General features: G+C 46.4%; 1 protein-coding gene across 3 annotated transcripts in view; it reads right to left on the bottom strand.

Moving 5' to 3' along the window:
- Window positions 1–9,722: 9,722 nt before the first annotated feature.
- FSTL4 (follistatin like 4) overlaps window positions 9,723–18,064 on the bottom strand; it is a 236,718-nt gene continuing 228,376 nt past the window's right edge. For all 3 annotated transcript variants that reach the window (XM_040604821.1, XM_040604819.1, XM_040604820.1), the window contains 2 exons: window positions 16,384–16,493; window positions 9,723–13,273 (listed from right to left, as the gene is read on the bottom strand). In XM_040604821.1, coding sequence (XP_040460755.1) covers window positions 12,571–13,273; window positions 16,384–16,493 — 813 coding nt within the window. In that variant the 3' untranslated portion in view covers window positions 9,723–12,570. The remainder of the gene's footprint in view (window positions 13,274–16,383; window positions 16,494–18,064) is intronic.

An 18,064-nucleotide genomic window follows, 5' to 3' on the forward strand; every position in this document is an offset into this window, starting at 1 on the left:
TTTGCTGTTAGAAGCTTGCTGGGAGCCATGAAGTATGTTCTTATCTGCTGAAGGATGATAGTAAGGGTCTATGGGATTTCTTACAGTTGTTCTTCCATTCAGCACAACCCTCGTCATCAGCCTGTGTCCTGCCCCTGTCACCTGGGTCAGTTCCCCCCTGGGGTGGGCGGTGCAGCTCTGGGACCCCCGCCGTGGCCGTGCCCACGGGTGCTGTGCCGCCCCACAGCCGTGCAGGCGGTGCGGGTAACGGGCGGTGGTGTCCTTGTGCACCAGGCACGGGGCACGGGGCACCCCGGGCTGGCGGAGCCCCCGCTGCGGGCAGCAGCATGCAGCACCCCGGCGGCTCCCACGCTCCTTCGGCCGCCAGCCCCAGGCAGGGCAGCTGCCGGCAGCTCGCTGCAGTCGTGCCTAACGCTGCTTTCGCAGGTATTTTCCCCTCTGAGGGGAAAGGACAGCAGATCCTTGAAGATGCCACATTCACTTTATTGAAGGGCTGGAAATGGGCGTCTGGGACCCGGGGCTGGGTGACCCACGGCTCCTTTGGCACAGTGTTTTCAGCTGTCTCACAGTGCGCTCTGGTCCGTCCCAGCCCTCCTGAGGAGGTGTGAAAGTGAGTGTAAATCTTCCCAGCTATCACTCGCCCATCGATCATGAGGCGCCTGGCAGTGGACTGAACGGTTTTGTGAACAATATGTGCTACACAACTGACATCCATTAGCTGCCTCTCTGCTCTCTCCTGCAACACCACAAATACTTTATTTGCCCCTCCTGAGTGTCACCTTCCAGGCTTGCATTAACGCCGTTGCCACCGGAGCCCCTAATTTATTGGCCAGGGCATGCTTTGCAATGATATTTACAGCCCGGCTTAATAGCGTGTCTGCATTTTGTTTGCTGCAGATGATAATTCAGGGATTTGTTTGGCTGACTTGAAGAAACACTTCGAAACAACTGCCAGTGGGTTTGAGTTTGTTGCTGGAAGGATTTAAATAAGCACAAATTTAACATGTTCTGTATCATCACTTGATGTTTTGTGAAGACTGTATCAGCCTCTGTCCTTCTTTGGTGACACTTTGAAGGGATGTTTGACACACACCTGATTATAGCTCCCCAAACCTGTGCCTTACCTAGTTATTTATTTTTTTATCTGACATTTTATTTATTATTTTATCTGACAGTGGCCACCAGGCTCTGCGCCAGGGAACCTTTTCCTGGTGCTCTCACTTGTAAGGCATCGGTAGAAGTTGGTGATCAATATAAGCCCAGTTATAAAAATCTGGCTTGCAGCAATCAGCAGACTCGTGGCTTGTTGGAGGGACAGCGGCCAGTTTTGCTTTGAAGAATGCTGTACTGTCACTTCAGCGTAATGCCAGGCAAGTGCATCTGCTAATTGTCCTTTCCCTCCCTGTAACGGTAACACAGATAACCAGCGTTTTCCTGGTTTTCCCAGGAGATGTCCTGCAAAGCGGCTGGACTCCCGCAGCTCCCATCGCACCCAAGGAAGCTGCGAGTCAGCCGGTAATCAAGCCTGCAGTAATTAGCTCCATTCCGGCACCTTCTCTGCTGCCCTTATTCCTCCCACACTTGCCAAAACCATCTGGCCTTGATTAAAATGCTCGCTAGTGTGTCTGGAAAGCTAGTGGACGAACTGCTAGTGGGTGAAGCGCTGTGCCACTGGCATGATGGCTGCTACTACTGAATGGGGTTTTTTCCCTGCTAACTCCCAAGCATTGTCCCGTATGGATGCTGGAGCAGTAGCTTTAGGGTGTTTATTAGAGTATCCCCGGCCCCTGAGCCCTGGGGTGTCGTAGCAGGAGAAAACAAGTGGAGCTGTGTTTGTTGACCGTAATGCAGACAGACTGCTACCTAGGTTGTTGTTTTCAGCATAATTATTGTGGCTGGAACATGTTGACTACCTGCACAATTTCTCCTTCAGTGATTTTGCTGCCATATGGGGTGGTGCAGACCTTGAGCTGCTGGCTCTGGTGCATTAGTGAGTCTCACTCAATGAGCGGTGCACAGCCACCTCCGCACCCCTGGGGCTAAGCCCATGCTTTCTGCTGAGTCTCCGGTACAACAGCGTGCAGCTGGTGTGGTTGCAAGAGGGGTGGTTTGCTAACACCTCTCCTGCTGTGAGGCGCACTCAGGAGCGGTGGTGGCCCCGCTGACACAGCCCCTCTGCACCCAGGGGCTGCACGGCCCCGGGGGGGGGGGGGGGGGGGCGGGGGTCAGGGCTCTGCAGACCTTGGGGCAGGGCAGGCAGGGCAGCCCGTGCTGGTGACATGAGTTTTTAGGGTACGGAGGGGCTTTTAGCGTCCATAGCTGTCAAGTTGGGTGTTTTCATCAGCATTGGTTTGAGCTTCTAAAGTAAAATAGTGCTCAAGAAAAACGACCAGCTTAGCCTTGCTACGCAGGAAAACTTAAGAAATTCTTAAAAAACTCCTGTCCTTTACCATTTAGCCTTAATGCAAAGCATCACCTCGAGCAGTATATGCTGCAGTTAATATTGTTGACAAGCTAGGATGTCTTTCAGTCCAGACTTCATGTCTTAATTAAAAGGAATTTGTTTCAGCAAATAATGCTTGTCAAAAGTGAGGGTTTTTTGCCTTAGGACTATTACAAAGATGCTATTAGACATTTTGATAATTAGCCATCTGTGTCCCAGTGTTACAATAGCTCCATGTGAAGAGAGACTAATTTTTTTCCAGGCCAAAATTATAATTATAAATTAAATACACAGACATGGCAGGCTAATCTTAAATATAAAATCACAGAGCAGTAGTACACTGTGCATGAGAAAACCGGGAGCTCACCTTTCCCAACCTTTTTGTTTTCAGGAGAAGCTCTGCCACCAGATCGACCCGTGGAAGGGCTGGTGCCAGGCAGAGTGTTGGCTCCTCATCGCTCTCCCTGCGATGCCGAGGATGAAGGCTCCTGGAGAAGCATGTGGTAAGCTGCACAGCCAACCCAGACAGGCAGAGTGCCACCTTGGAGTCAGGCAGCAGGGCCGAGGGCTGCCCTGCATTACACCCCACAGGGTCCCAAGAGCTGCTGTAGGATGGCGGGGGGCTTGGGCTGTTTCGCAGTGGGAATACGGCAGAGAAGGGCCTCCCGGGTTGCTGGATTGCAGTCCTGCCTGCCCTGGGCTGCGGCACCTTCCCGAGAGGAGCCCATCCCCGCCAGTGACAGGACCGGTCCCACGTTTGTCTCCAGCCCTTCCCCGCATCCAGGTATAGCTTGGCCAGTCTGGATCTGCAAGCTCCCAGCTGCAAATACACCATTATAAACTTGTGCGTATAAACAAGACATGCACACACATAGAAATTACACCCAGCTGCTTTTTTTGGGGTGGAGGGGAGCCCTCTGCAGCACTTCAGCTGCATTTTGTTGTATATAAATAAATACACCTACATTTACAAAGCCATTGACTGCCGGCTTACACCCAGTGCAAATGGGAGAGAGTATCCTGTCGTCAATAATCCTAACACCCAAAGCATAAGACAGACACTGTCAGCATGAGCTTTTGCCAACTTTTATTGTAAAACTGGAAGAAAAAGAGCATTTACAGTATCTATAGAGAGCACTTTGTGTGATTCCTTTTTGCCCCTCCTCTTCTATACCGGGTTACTGCAAATACACTGTGTGAGCAGTATTATATAGCACATCAAACGAAATACAAATCTATTTCAAATGTTGCACACTAATACTGTGTTGGTACAAATCTCTACTAAAGTTGATGTATTAAAAATATTTTCATATATTTTATAAATAAGGGGGGAAACTTGCATGTACAAGAATTACAAGAGGAGGCTGTTTAGGGAAAACTTACTTTTATTTTTCCATTGCACTTTTTCCAGCGTAGGTGTTCAGTGCTGAATATTACTATTGGTCTGTCTTGAGACAAACAAAATCTGACTTTTAGCAAGTGTTACAGGGTAGGGATGTGCTGTTGAGATGCTGTAGCTGTGTACGTACAGGACAGTGGACCACGGACACCAGTGGGTGAATTAGCCCATCTATGTACAGCCCATCTCTTCAATCAAGAAAAACCACCCCAAGGCCACCTGGATCAGCAGGTCTTGGGGAGTTGTTTTGACTTATCTGCTGAATGAAGTTTTGTTTTGGCGAAAGTCGGGAGCACACAGAGATTTCAGAGAGTGATGAAGTCAGTGGTGGTGGGAACAAGCAGCTGGACATGCTCTTCAGAGGCAAGGTGAGGAAGAAAAAAGGTGAAACCCACTCAGTTTGGAAAGCAGCCCGCAGTCAGTCAGCAGCAGGCCACCATGCATTTATCTTAATGCTTTGCCCGTATTATTTAGCTTGAGCTGTGCTACTCCTCCTCTCCGGCTGCTCTACAAGCTGCGGCTTGTCCCGAGCCCCCTCACCGCCGAGCGGAGGGCAGGAGGGAGCTTCCCCGCGCCGCATCGCCCCATCCCGCAGCTGGGGATTCCCCTCCAGGTTCCTGGTGCTGGTTCTAGACTTCTGCTTCATGATGGACTTAAAGGAAGCATTGAAGCGCAGGGTGAACAAGGCATCCACACAGACAGCTCCTAGGCTTGTGTGTCTAAAATATAAACCTGTAGCAAAAGAGGCAAATATTTGTCTTTTAAAATGCAAACGAGTGCTAAAATGTTGCTCTGCTCTTCGTGATTTAGGTGTTGACAGAATGGATTTTGCTTTCTTCACCTGTAGCTTTGAAAGGTAATCACAAATTTTCATTAGTTTTCAGTGTCCTCAGTGAAGTTTGGGAAAAGAAATTAAAAAAGCTCTTACCTGCAGTCCCCTCACCCTTTACTGGGAGAGAATAATAATTTGTTTGGTTATTATTTTCGGCCAGATGTTTGCCAGATGTTTGTCCCTGAAGAAGGGGCAGGATGTCTGGGATGTCCTCTGCTTGGGAAAGCTCCACACCTTCAGAAGTGAGGACTTTGTGTAGTTAGCACGCTCCAAAGATGCTCTTGACCTTCCCACGCACACTCAGAGCTACCGGTCTGTTTTAAGCTGTGCTAACGGGCGGTATCCAGCGACCCGACCCCATGACGTCCCTGTGCTCAGGGCATCGCCGCCTCCTCGCCGGGGAGCACAGTGGTGCCAGCCTCGGTGCTCCAGCACGTGGGGCTGGACAAACCTGCCGGATGGGGACAGGGAAGGACCAGCCACGGACCACAGCGCTGGACCCTGCATGATTAACACAGTAAGTGCTGCTTTCCTTTCTAGACCTAAAACTTCCCAAAACTTTTATAGTTACATCAATCCTCTTCCCCCCTCCCCGCCCCCCCCGCCCCCCTTTCCCCTATTTGATATTCTGCTATACACTAAGTGCCCGATGGAGATGTTTTTTAGCTTAATGCAAGATGCTTGAGCTAACTTGGCAGTGGGGTCTGGCACAATTTCCAGCTTTGCTGGCCACAGCACAGGACACAGGTCCGTATTTCTTTGTTGGGGGTAGCAATGCAGGGCAGTGCTGTGTTTTTGGCTCCAGAATTTTTCCTTCTCTATTAGTTTTAGAGGGGAGAAAGGGCAATGCAGCAATGTTGTCTACAAATGTGACTGCATCCCCTTCCCCGTTACAAAATAAAGGCTGTTGAAGATAAGAAAATTAAAAAAACCCCAACCAAACAACAAAAATTACATAAAGGGTTTTCAGGCTTGAGAAAATGCCTTGCCTTGAGAGAATAAAAGCTGCTTAAGAAGCTGATGTATCTACTGGATTGAAATAATTTTACAGAGAGAAAATACTGAGTAATTTTGGCTATGGGATACAGATGGCATCCTGAGTGCCAGCAGTTGGATGCCAAAGAGCTTCAAAGCTGAAGTTGTGTTTAATACAGAACAGAATTTGTGCTGAGCAAGCTTGGGAGCTGGAAAAGTGCCGAGGGAGCGGGGCTTGGTGGCGCCCGCTGGCTGTGTCAGTACGTGGTACCTTCCTGGAGGAGTTCAGCTGTGCTCGATGCAGCAGGGAATTTTATTTGCATGAGGACTAGACGTGCTGATGGGCTGGATGAGGAGAACACCCTGAAGCTTAGCTATCAGGTGAGATACAGACCATTTTGGATCAGCCACTTGAAAGAAAGGGACGCTGGAGAGGGTAACTAGTAAGCCAGTAGTTAGCTGCTATTTGTGGTCCACCACTATTCCTGACACTGTACTGTAAAGTCATTGTCTTGACTTGCATATAAGAATAAGACTAGAGCCCAATGCAACACTGCAAATACAGATCAATACAATATAGCTGCTGGTATTGAAGTGTCCGCACACCAGTGTGGGCAGGGCTGACGTCCAGCTCAGGGAAATTCTGCATCTTTTAATGCTCAGGAACCGCTTCCAGCAGGTGCAGCAGGTACTGGCCTGCAGGGTTCTGCTGTGCTGGAATGGATGAGGGTTGAAAGCAGGAAATAATGCAGTTAAAAAAAAAAATCCCCAAATTACTAACCTTCTTTTTTTTAGCTTGGTTGGATGTGCTTAATGAAAAGGGAGGTGGGACTCCAAGATACCAGCCTGGTCTCCCTGCCTGACCACGCTCAGCTTGGGCTTTGCAAGCCCTCAAAGCAAACCTTCTGCAGAAATGCTGCACTTTGCTCTGCAGAAATATCCCTCCACTTTCTGCAAGTCAATTAACATAGAGTTTAATTGCCTTAAATTGTAAATTTAAATTGCCTTAAAGAGTAAAATGGCCTTAAATGAACATTTAAAACTCTTCCTCTGCAATACTTTTTTTTGCAGCAAAAAAGAAACCTCCTCTTCAGGTAGTGCTCCCCTCTCTGCTCTGCTGTGGCTGGGGGCGGTTGAGGTGCCAGCTGTCGTTGCCCCCCCGGCTGTGAATTACAGGTAACTGGGCAGCACAGGACTCTTGGGCTGGGCACCGATGGCACAGGACTGATGTGGCCATCAAGCCATGCATGGCATCACGTGCCTGCAGCTGTGGGGAGAAACCTTTGCTAACCCGGGAATTGGAGTTTTACGCCTGGAAATGCCAGTGGTCTGACCTTTGCAGATTAGGATGGGCTTCTTGTTTGATTCAGTGCTTGTCTTGTTTACAAGCCGCAGCTGGCTCTCTGCTGCGCCTACTGCCTTCATCTGATGGCTTTGGACAAGTGTCAAAGAAACCATAGACTGCCAAGGGTTAGATGCTGAAGTGCTTAATTAAACAAGCCTTTAGGCTGTGGCAATTTGCGCTGCAGAAGCACCAAAGCTGGGCTCTTTTCCTTTTTTTTTTTTTTTTAAAGTTAGTATCAAGAACTCGTTAAAAAAAATAATGACTTTCTTTTTTTGACTTGCAACTGCAAGCATTTGGAAAATATGACCCACAATCCCCCATTTCCCAAAATTAAGATGCAAAAGCCTTATTCACCTTTGAGTTTTGTGCCACCAGTGTGCGTTTTCACCCCTTTCTCAGGAATTTTCTTCTTTCTTACAATGAGGGACAACTAAAATTACAAGAAGAAGAAAAGAAAAACCAAACCAAAGGAAAGCAGAGCTTCTTTACTAGCTGGTTGTGTCTGTGAGGAGTGTAAGTGACCTGAGCATCCTGCATTAAGGCACTGCGGGCCATTGACAGCAGCGCGTGAAGGCACAGGTACGTCTTCCCCCCGAGCTGCACAGGGCTGAGCTTTCGTGCCGTACCCAGCACTGAACCGAGCTGTGGGCATCAGTTCAGCCGGTGCATCGTGTCGATCGGGCCAAGAACATAGCACTGGTCATGCCCAAACCATCCCGCTCTGCCTGTATGGGCAGCTAGAGGGGTTCAGCATCCAAGGTGCTTTGGCAAATGCATTAGGCTGGGCTGCAACAGCCGGCTGGCGTTGCATGTGATATAAAACCAACTTAAAAGCTGCAGCAACGTGTGTGCAGCCCGCGTCATCACACGTCTCCAGCCCAGGCTGCAGCTTGGTCCCACCGCTCCGGCACCAGCTCTGAGTCAGCGGCTTTGGGGCATTTTGGGGGCATCCTGATTTTTAGCAGATGTGAGGCGAGATTCCCGCCTGGTTCTTTTTGCCATTTTCAGGATTAAACCCCCCTCCATGCTATTTAATTCTTTGTTTTTAGAGAGCAATGTTAGGAAAGAGCTAACCTTCTTCATGGAGGGAGGTTGAAGAAAGGGTGACATTTCAGGTGTCTTGTTCCTCTAGCCCACGTTCCTGGGCTCACCGTGCTTGGCTGGGAATTTGTCCCACCCTCAGCACCAAATAGCGACAAACCATTTCTTATATAAAGGCAGCATGCAGGTTTTCCTGGTCTCCAGGTAGAGAAATGTCCCTGTGCTTTATTTCTGCCTGCTTTGAAAAGTACCGAGGGGGGAGGCGGAAAAAATAAATGAAAAACTCTTTCTGGTGAGGCGAGTGGGTAAAGCAGGCGGCGGTCAGGGGGAGGACACGGTGGCAGGAGCTGTGCCCATGTCACAGCTGAGGTGTCTCGAGGGATGCAGGACAGGGTGAGATGCAGGAAGGAGCTCAGAGCGTTTGGGGCGCAGCAGCTGGCGGTGCCTGTTGTGACAGCTCACGCGCAGACGTGTGCGAGGCGGCAGAGGGGGTAACTGTAACACAGATCTCTGTTCGCCACGGCCCAGCTGTGCTGTAGGGGTTTGGGTTGTTTCGGTTAGCCCAAGAGAACGCGTGCAGAGGGTGTCAGGCAATGCACGCAGGTCCGAGGGAGCAGAGCAGCAGCTGCAGCCCGGTACGGGGGCGGGTGCTGGCTGCTGGCCCTGCGCGATGCGCTCGCTCCGTTACAACACGCAGGATCTACCCCCAGGTGTTCTAAGAGAGATGTCCGAGTGCGAGGCGGCGGTCACGGGATGCACAGCAGACAGGGAAACCCCTGGGGTCGGCCCGTCCCAGGGACTCAACGCAGAGCAACAACTCCACCTGTAACCCCAGGGGTGTTCACACAGACGAAGCCCCGAATGGGGCAGGACAAAGGGGGCCTTAGGGAAAAAAATACACGTGCAGCACGGCATGCCCGTACGTTTGATGAACGCCCGGGTTATCGCACTCAGGGCAATGCTTACGTCTCCCCCAGCCCCCATTCCTGCATCCTGACCTCATTTCACTGACCTGCTGTAGGGTCACCCGGGGAACTGGCAGTCACCCCCTCCCAGGACGGAGAACTCAGCCTTCTGATCTGTGTTACGCAGCACCTAGCACGCTACTGGGCACTCGAGTAATTAAGACCTAATCTTGGTGTAAACGAAGTAAGTAAGTACCTGTCACCAGGTCACCAGGACTCGTGCCTCTGGGGCAAGGCAGTGCTGGGGGAGGCCAGAGCTTTCCCGTGCCCCCCGGCAGCCCTGCTCCCCTCCCACCCCTCCGGCGGGCATCCCCTCTGCCCCCTGAATCTGTTGGGGCTTCTGTTGATCTTTCTGTAGTGGTTAAAAAAAAAAAATAAAAAAAATCGAAGTATTAAATGATGATAATATGTCAGTTATTGTCACCGATTCCAAACTAAGGCACTTTTCTCTCCAATTTAAAAGCAGATGGTTTCTAAATACTGAACTGCACAGTGCTCAGTAAAATCACACTCACTGACAGAGGGACACTGCTGAGAGAAATCCCGAGCTGAAGCAGTCTGGGCATTACTGCTGGTGCCCCTCAGCAACGTATGGAAAAGGCTCCGAGCTCAGGGCCAGGGTCCTACTGTCAACCAGGGACTATTTTTTTGCACGATGCTAGTGCCAGAATACCCAACTGATCTATGAGTGTTATAGGATAACTAAATGGTCATTAATTCACTTTAAATTCATTTCAATTAATCACTGTGATTAATTAGTTAATTTATTAGCTAGGAATTAATTGTGACTTGGTGAAGAACACGATGGGAGGGAGAAAGAAACTACAAACAAGGAAATGCAGTCTCTTTTTGACAGAGCTGAAAGGCAAAAATGAGCTGAAACATTTTTTCAGTATATATAAAATTTCTGTGTCATAAAAAAAATAAAATCAGAGTAACAAATGTGCAGCACTTTAATGTCAGATTTGACTGTCATTGGAACTGTTCACAAGTCGTGTGGACAATCTAAGTTGTACTTCATTTTCTAACTATGATATATAACCATTAGAATAATTTAGAAAACACATCACCAGGACTTGGGCTGAAGAGGGAAGAAAGGGAACATCTTTGGAAGGTCCAAGTGGGATTTTTCAAGTGAACGCTATTCCAATATTTTGCGACAAACAGGAAGAAGTGAGGTCTGTTACACATCTTTCACAGCCTATATATAAACCAGCCTCGAGAATATTTACCTGAACAGATATATACAGTTTCTTTTAAATATTCTTAAAAAAGTAATATTTGCTTGATCTATGACACAATGAACGTCTCTACAGGGAAACTTACCATAGGCATAGTAAAATATTCAAGAAGTCATAAAAGATAACACGAGAGCAGTGTTTGGCCTTGGTAAAACACATTTAGGATGACTGCAATGTATGGATACAGCTTTGTTCAAGAAAGGAGTTGTGCATATTTAAAGGTACTTACAAAGCTGGTCTTCTCCTTTCCTTGACATGGGTATGTTTCCTAACCGGATGAGTAGAAAATCATGGACACCATGCATTGCTAAAGGAAGGCTATGCCCATCTGGTTTATGTGCCTGTGTGGCAATGACGGAATAGTCTCTTCTAACCCCTATGGCTCGTAAGTGAAAAGAGATGTAGGTTTCAGCCTGTGGGTGTTGAAGGGCAATTTCAAGGACTCCATGTTTAATGAATTCATAGGATTCAGCTCCCCGCCTTTGTCTGTCTGAACAGATTTTTGTATATTCTTTATAGAACCGAAATGGTTTAAATTACTTCAGGTCTACAGCCATACTAAAATGCTACTCTGTTGGTAAAGTTTAACTTTTACAGCAAAGATTACCAGTGTTAGTCTGCATCCTTCTCATTTAAAATCACTTTGTGTGCATTGTGAAATGGGTGACTTTAAGCATCAGTGGAGGAAAAATAATTACCGCACCACTACGTATCACTGGATGCGTCCAGCACCTGCTTTCACACAAACTCTGGGCAACAAGATTTGCAAAACGAGTTTATCTTTTGAAAGGCTGACAGGTGGCTCCGATGCAAGGGACGGTTACCTTCGGAGAGAACTTTCACCCACCTCAAGACCACGTTTTCAAAGCAGCATGTGGGACAGGACCACTCGGATGTTCCCGCTGATGGTCGCAGTGGTGCTCACCTGGTTTGCACTGCTTCGCAAGCCACAGCTGCTCTTGCCCTGATTACTTCAAGGTGATGGATATAGAAAGTTACAAAAATGCAACTAGAAAAGTTTTTATATTTTCCAAATGTGCAAATGGATCTATATTTTTATGGGAACTCAACTGAAATTTCTCAATGCCAGCTGTTGCATTCTAAGGTAATTCAGCTGGTTTTACATGAATCTCTTTGCTCCTAACTAAAAGATAATTGACTATAAACAAGTGTACCATAAACAGGAAGAAACAAATCACAAAGAAAAACTCTTTCCCAGGATGTCTGGAAAGAAACAGGCAAATTAAGGCTATGACTAGAGAACGAGTGAGTTTTATATTAAAAATACCCTCTGTATTGTAGCTATTATTTTATGAAGAACCAAGTGACTTCAGCGCTACTAGATGCTTAATGAGAGAAACCAACAATCTCTAGAAGTGTTGCTGCCTCCTATGGGAATAACTGTAACTAATTCTCTGCCCCTGAAAAGCAGATTTTGCATATTGTGCCCAAGCTGGCTGCGCTCACAAGCTGCTGAAAGACTAATGCCCCCTTCTCAACAACATTTTTTACAAGCCCTAACCCCTCTCAGTGTTTCCTGGCTTTTACCCACACTAATGGCCTGGATATTTCATGCCAAATTTCTCAAACACAATCACAAATACACTTTAGAAGAGAGGGGACTCATAACATTGCCTTCAGTAGTACCAAGAGCAAAATCAAGTGCAGAAGCACGCGAGCTGACAGTTACTGCGTCTGTTACGCCTCCTTCTGAAATCACATCTCTGAATCCTCCCAAAGCCATCCTGCAGAGAAAATGGATCAGTTCTCATTAAATCGCTCTCCTAGGTTTCTGTGGGTTGAAAACTGCCCTCTGATGCTTAGTTCCCCTCGTCACCCAAAGGTGAATTTCAGCTGCAGTCATTGCTTCTGTCGTCTCTCTCTGTCGGGGTGGGGTGGTCAGCACAGCTAACGGGCAAGGTATACAGGAAAGACAACGGATGGATTGAACATAACGTAAAAGCTCCTCGGTATGGAAACTCAAAATCTGTTTTGTTCTACAGAATCACTAGGTTTCGTGGCTTATACGATACCTCAGTGGAGATAATATTTGCCTCCCAGCATTCTTCTCATAACCACAAATCATACCCCCAAATAAAAAATATCCCTTCCAAACCACTTCCTATTAGCAGAGCATACCTTATATTATAAAACTTGCAAGTAGACCAGTGTTGTACCATGAAGCCTATACAGGGGATTTTTTTTTCTTTTTTTTTTTTTTTTTTTCCTTTTTTCCCAGTGTAAAAATATACAATGCTACTGCTCCTTTGTTGCAGTGTGAAGGTCCAACCGGTACTTGACTGCTGAAGGCTCTACTGCTATTGCCCTTTCATACCTCTCCAACCCAGACCACTGTGTTACCCCTCCTTATACCTGAAACCTCACAGCGTAATGTATTTTGCCTCCCATTTATAACAAACAATGAATCTTTAGCTGGCGTAATGAGATACTGTCCAAATAATCCACTGTCTTTCACAATTCTGTTGTAGTTGCTCCAGGGCCAGTCTTTGGATGTGATAGGGTCCTTTAAATTCTTCAGTACATTCATTTTGCCCGTTGACAGCTCTACAAAAAGCACATCTGTTTGCAAATGTGAAGTAGCATATATATAGTACTGATTGCCTTCAGTGAAAGAGGGTTGAAATGTCAGATCAGATACGTGTATGTTTGTTTGTAAGTCATAAATCAACTGGATTTCCCCTCGGACGGTTACAGCCTGGACTTTGATCCTGCCGCTGTCTTCATCCGCACTGACCAAGTAGCGTCCGTCTGGCGAGACGTGAGGTGTGCCCGACACGTCGCTGTTGGGGCCGATGACAGCGTCGGTAACGCTGTCAATGATGAGCTGCGGCGACGCAGCCGCCGACCTGTTCCTCCTGCACTGCACAAAGAAGTAACCGCCCAGGTGGGTGTACGCCATGGCCTGCGGCAGGCAGCCAGGGGTTTTGAAGTTGATAGTCTTGATGTGGGTCACAGTTTCCAGGTCAATTTTGTGAACTGCCGATTTCGACTTGTTAAAGATGAAGCCAAACCTGAAATAGAAAACATGACACTGAAGTCATCTCTGGAGAGATGGGATATACTTGAGAAAAGACCAGAGTCAGCAGAACTGGGAAACTCTACCCTGTTGGTTTTGGAAGCGTGTGCAATAATGCTGGCTCTTTTCTGTAAAATATCTCTCTCGCTTTACTGCTTCTAAAATGTGCTAAAAAGAGGTATATATTTCAGTTAAAATTAGCAACCTGACCCTGGAAGCTTGAATAAGTGCTTGGGTATTTGAATAATACCTTCGGGAGCTGAAATCTTTTATTGGGAAGGTCGATTTACAATAGGAATGATCGCGAGGCTTGGGTGTTCTGCAGGCTACTGTTGACCAGTTTTGCACTTAATCTCTTTCAGGTCTAGAGAGATGTAATTCAACATTGAAAAAGCAAGACTTCTTCAATCCCCAAACAGAAAACCGTTCAAAATCAAGCATATTGTGGCCAGGTTGGGGCCAGAGAGCAACTTTGATCTCTATGTATCACCACCGAGTGAACACCACGACCAACTCCATCTCTGCAATTACAGGACCAGAGGGCAGCCGTGATGTGCATTAGCTGCCCGTGGTGCCTGGGGACCACTGCAGGAGCTGGCAGGGCTGAGGTGTGGAGCAGACTGTGTCAAACACCATCCCGCCTGCCCAGGGAAGGTGTAAAACATTTCCCGAGGAATGTAACCAGCCAGCGTGCACCGAAGAAAAGGGGTCTTTGTTTCCTGTCTCAAGAGAGGGCAGACAACAGTGAGCAGAGAATAAATGTTCTCTAAAAGATATATGCTGCAGCACATCTGACCTTTGCTGAAGACAAGAAAAGGTCAAGAATAGCCAGGAAAGGTTTCTGCTTAATTTGAGAGGGAGCCCATAGAAACAGCCTGTTTGCGTTCCCCTGGATTCACAGGTCGCTGACACTGACTTACAAAAACTAATTTGACATCAAGTATCCTTTCATCCGTTCAATGCAGACAGAGGGAAATGAAGTGAGTGCTTAGCTTTGTAGCTCTCCCCCAAAAGATGTAAAATTGCTTTGTGAAATGTGGAGGACAACATGGTTGCGTGCAGATAATATGTATTTTGCTTAAAACACTGCGTTTATTTCTTTATTCTTAATCCATCTGTCAATGAGACACTCAGCAATGATTTTACTTCTGAAGAATGAGCCAATGTAGTATATGATCCCATGAAAATCACTGGGCTAAGCCTTTCATTTTCCCATTATACTCACATCCATTAGAGACTTCAGAAAATATCTGCAGTGGAGATACGCAGTGCACTGTGTGTGGGGAAATTGGATATGACACTTGTATTTCTCCTGGATGAATGCATTTTAAGCACACTTTAAAAAATGCTTTCCCTTACAGCATTTTTTTCCCCAAGACTTCCTTAATACTTGGCCAAATGCCTGAAGAAGTTAAAAAATGGTTCTTATCATAAACTTTAATTTTAAAAAGTGGGTCAGAATGTGTTTTATGTGCACACAGCTGCAGAAGAAGCGCAGCACTTGCATGAAATCTGTGATCTGAAATCTCAAAGAAAACCTTGCACTTGGAGAGTTTTTAATAGACAACAATCCACCCTGGGAACTAATAAAAATGGATACATTCCTAGATATCCATCTGAAATAACAGGCAGCTGAAATACATATGCAGGAACATTTGCATACAAATATTTTTTGGCTCGTGGAAGAGATTATGCTTAAATATTCACCTTCCTGGGAAATGCTGGTATTGCCATTTATTGTTTCTGAGTGGAGAATTTAGAACATGATCTCAGCAAGTCTCACTACACTGTGAGCAATTACTTTTCTGGGCTGAGGGTGAGAGAGACCGGACAAGGATCTGGCCCTGAACAAATGAAATAGGAAATCAGGCATAGCATTCTCTGCTTTGTACAAGGAAAAACTATAGACAATTATTACGTTTAATATTTCTTATGAAAGATCACCTGTATACAGCCGATTAATCACATTGAGGCAAAAAGACAGCAGAACAAAACAAAACAAAGTGCAATTGTTCCACCTTCCTTTCTTTGAACCCAGACCCTACCTTCTCATCTCGGGCTTTAACATTCAGCAGAGCCACCTACCTCCTGGCGCTAGTATCAGTCATAACGATACCATGAAAGCAAACTGCAAAAATGAGGTAGGGAAAAATTAAGAATGACAGCCATGAAGTATGCCTCCTTATTTTGTGTTTCAGGAAGGAAAGTTATTTATTTTGGACCAGATTCAACACGTAACCATTTAAGTGCGACCCCCCCCCTCTCCTCGGTGTTTACTGCAGGGAACCTCAGATTAATGTAAGGAGTTACACTATGATTTTTTGAGTGTTTAACTTCATTAAACTATACTGGGGACAGAAGACGGTTAAATAGTTGTTATGTTGTAACGCGGAAAGAATAGTATAAATTGCTGTGCAGTTATCATCAATTTTGATAATGTTAATGGGATGCTTCCTGTGCCTGCTGGGAAGCAGCCAGTATCACTCCAAGTTATTAGTATGTTAGTTATACAGTCTCATTAACCACTACATCACATTAACATTCAAAACTGATGGTTCATAGAGGTGGGTTTTTTAATATGCAGCACATACCATTTTTCCACTCAAACCATACACCTCACACAGAGATCCAATATTTGAACAAGTTGGCAACACGTGGAAGAACCACGCTTTATGCTTCAGGCAGATTAAACTTTTACCACTTCAGGCAATAAATCTTTGACATAGGTTTCTCCTCAGATCCATAAAGCGGTTTTGAGGCAGAGAAAGGCAACTTTCTGGCCATCTAATTCCCAGCACAAGCAAGGCAGGGCAGTGTGACACACGCTGCTGCAAGCAGGCAGCTGACCAACGCAGCCCTGCGTGCCCATGCGTGGTCTAAGGGTAGTCCAGGTTTGTTCCTTGCTTTGTTCATTGATTAGCTCTGCAATGATTGGTAATTTGTTCAATTATTTCTCCATTTCAAACATGAAAAAGGGGACAAGAGTAGCTAGCTTGATCATGAATTCTTTCATTCAGAACTGTAAAATACTGTAAGATTAGAAAGACGCCCACTAGAAGACAGCAGCACAGTTCACTGTTGCTGTTCATTAAGATCACTTCTTACCTGACATGATTAATAATAAGATTTGTAGGTGGTATAAAAAGATCATCCACTCCTTCAAACGGTGTGCGGATAACGTGCTGATCCTCCCCTGCACTGGCCTCTGGTACTACCTACAATAAATACACATAAGGTTGAGTAGAGGAGAAGCAGCGAATACAGCAGAAAGGTAAATACAGATTACACAGGCATACACGGCACCGAGTGGCTTTGCCCAGGGATGTAGCAGACTCGAACTGATTAATGACTTCAAAATATTGTTTGGTGTAGCTGTCTTGAGAAAGGCGTGCTAATAAATAGTATTTGAGGCCTGACATTTGTAAGGTAAGTACACAACTTGACTTTCACAAGATGTTTATATTTCTAGAAAGAGCAGCCATGCAGGAGCTGAAGCAGTACGACAACACCGAGACCGTAATAATTTATTTCTCACTGTCTAAAATAAACATTTATTTCATGGTCATATTTATTAATCTCACTTAAATGCACAGCAATAACTTACCAGCTCAAAGGACCAAACACTAACTTACAGCAGTTAATTACCACTCTGAAGGAGAAGAACTCTTCATCCATCTGCTGCACCAGAGAACGTCCTGGGCGGAGCAGGGAAGGGCCCTTGGGTGCCCCTGCCCCGTGCTGCCTCCCCCGCACAGCACACACCTCCCTGGCCACGGGAACTCGGCTCCTCCACCGCTCCGGACAAGGAGAGGTAGAAGTTTTCAATAATTAAAATGTTAAACACTCCTATTGTTTGCTCGGTTCAAGATGACTTTAGTCCAATCATTAGGAACCTCTGCTGCTTTAATGTACAACAGTAGTTGCTTAGAATTTATAGCTACATAATTCATTAAGAAAATGCTAAAATCCTACAAGGTTTAGCTCAGACCGCTGTTCTGGCTGTGCCATTTAGATTTCTTCCAATTAGATCGCTCAAGAAAGATGCCCACTCTTGCACAGCGCTTTCATGAGGCCTGACGTTTGCTTCCCACGAGCCAGTAATGGCTAAACAACAGCATCCCGTCAGCCGGCTGCACAGGCTGCTTGATAAATCCCTGACTTCCGAAGAACAAGTGGAAATTTAGATCAACCCCTGCAGTAGCACCTTTGTTAAAAAAAGATATTTTATTGCGTGTCTGCAACTAACCACCGCAGGTTTTAAGAATGAACTTTGCCAAATTAGTCACTGCCCACCTTTTGGGAAAGAAGGTTGGAAAAAAGCAAAGCTCTGCTGATGCTAATCTCACTCTCTACATGTGTAGCTGCACTCCATACAGATAACAGAAAGGACTATCCAAGACCTGGAGCCTTATAACAAGTTTCCAGCTGTGCACATGGTGTGTTCTTCTTAATAATCATATGCTTGTGCCATCTCTCCTTTAATTACAGAAACCTCTCACAGCTGGATGGAAGAAATTAAGTCAGAAAGGGTAAAGAGAGCCCATTTTGTCTCCTCATACCCTGCACAGGAAACTGCTCATCCTCAGGTGAGATGAGCTGGGGCATCATCTCAGAAATCTTCATTTATTTGCCCCCATTCTGTTTCTGGCGTCTTTTCCTGAAAAGCACCCACATCGCGAGTCCGCAGGATGCAGCGGTTACCCTGGATGGAGCACCTGGCCGGTGGGGACAGCTCGGGGCAGCACCTCCAGCAAAGCCTTGGGCAACCCCACCACTAACACAGACA

The sequence above is a fragment of the Falco naumanni genome, chromosome 8 (assembly GCF_017639655.2).
Source record: "Falco naumanni isolate bFalNau1 chromosome 8, bFalNau1.pat, whole genome shotgun sequence".
Classification (NCBI taxonomy): Eukaryota; Metazoa; Chordata; class Aves; order Falconiformes; family Falconidae; genus Falco; species Falco naumanni.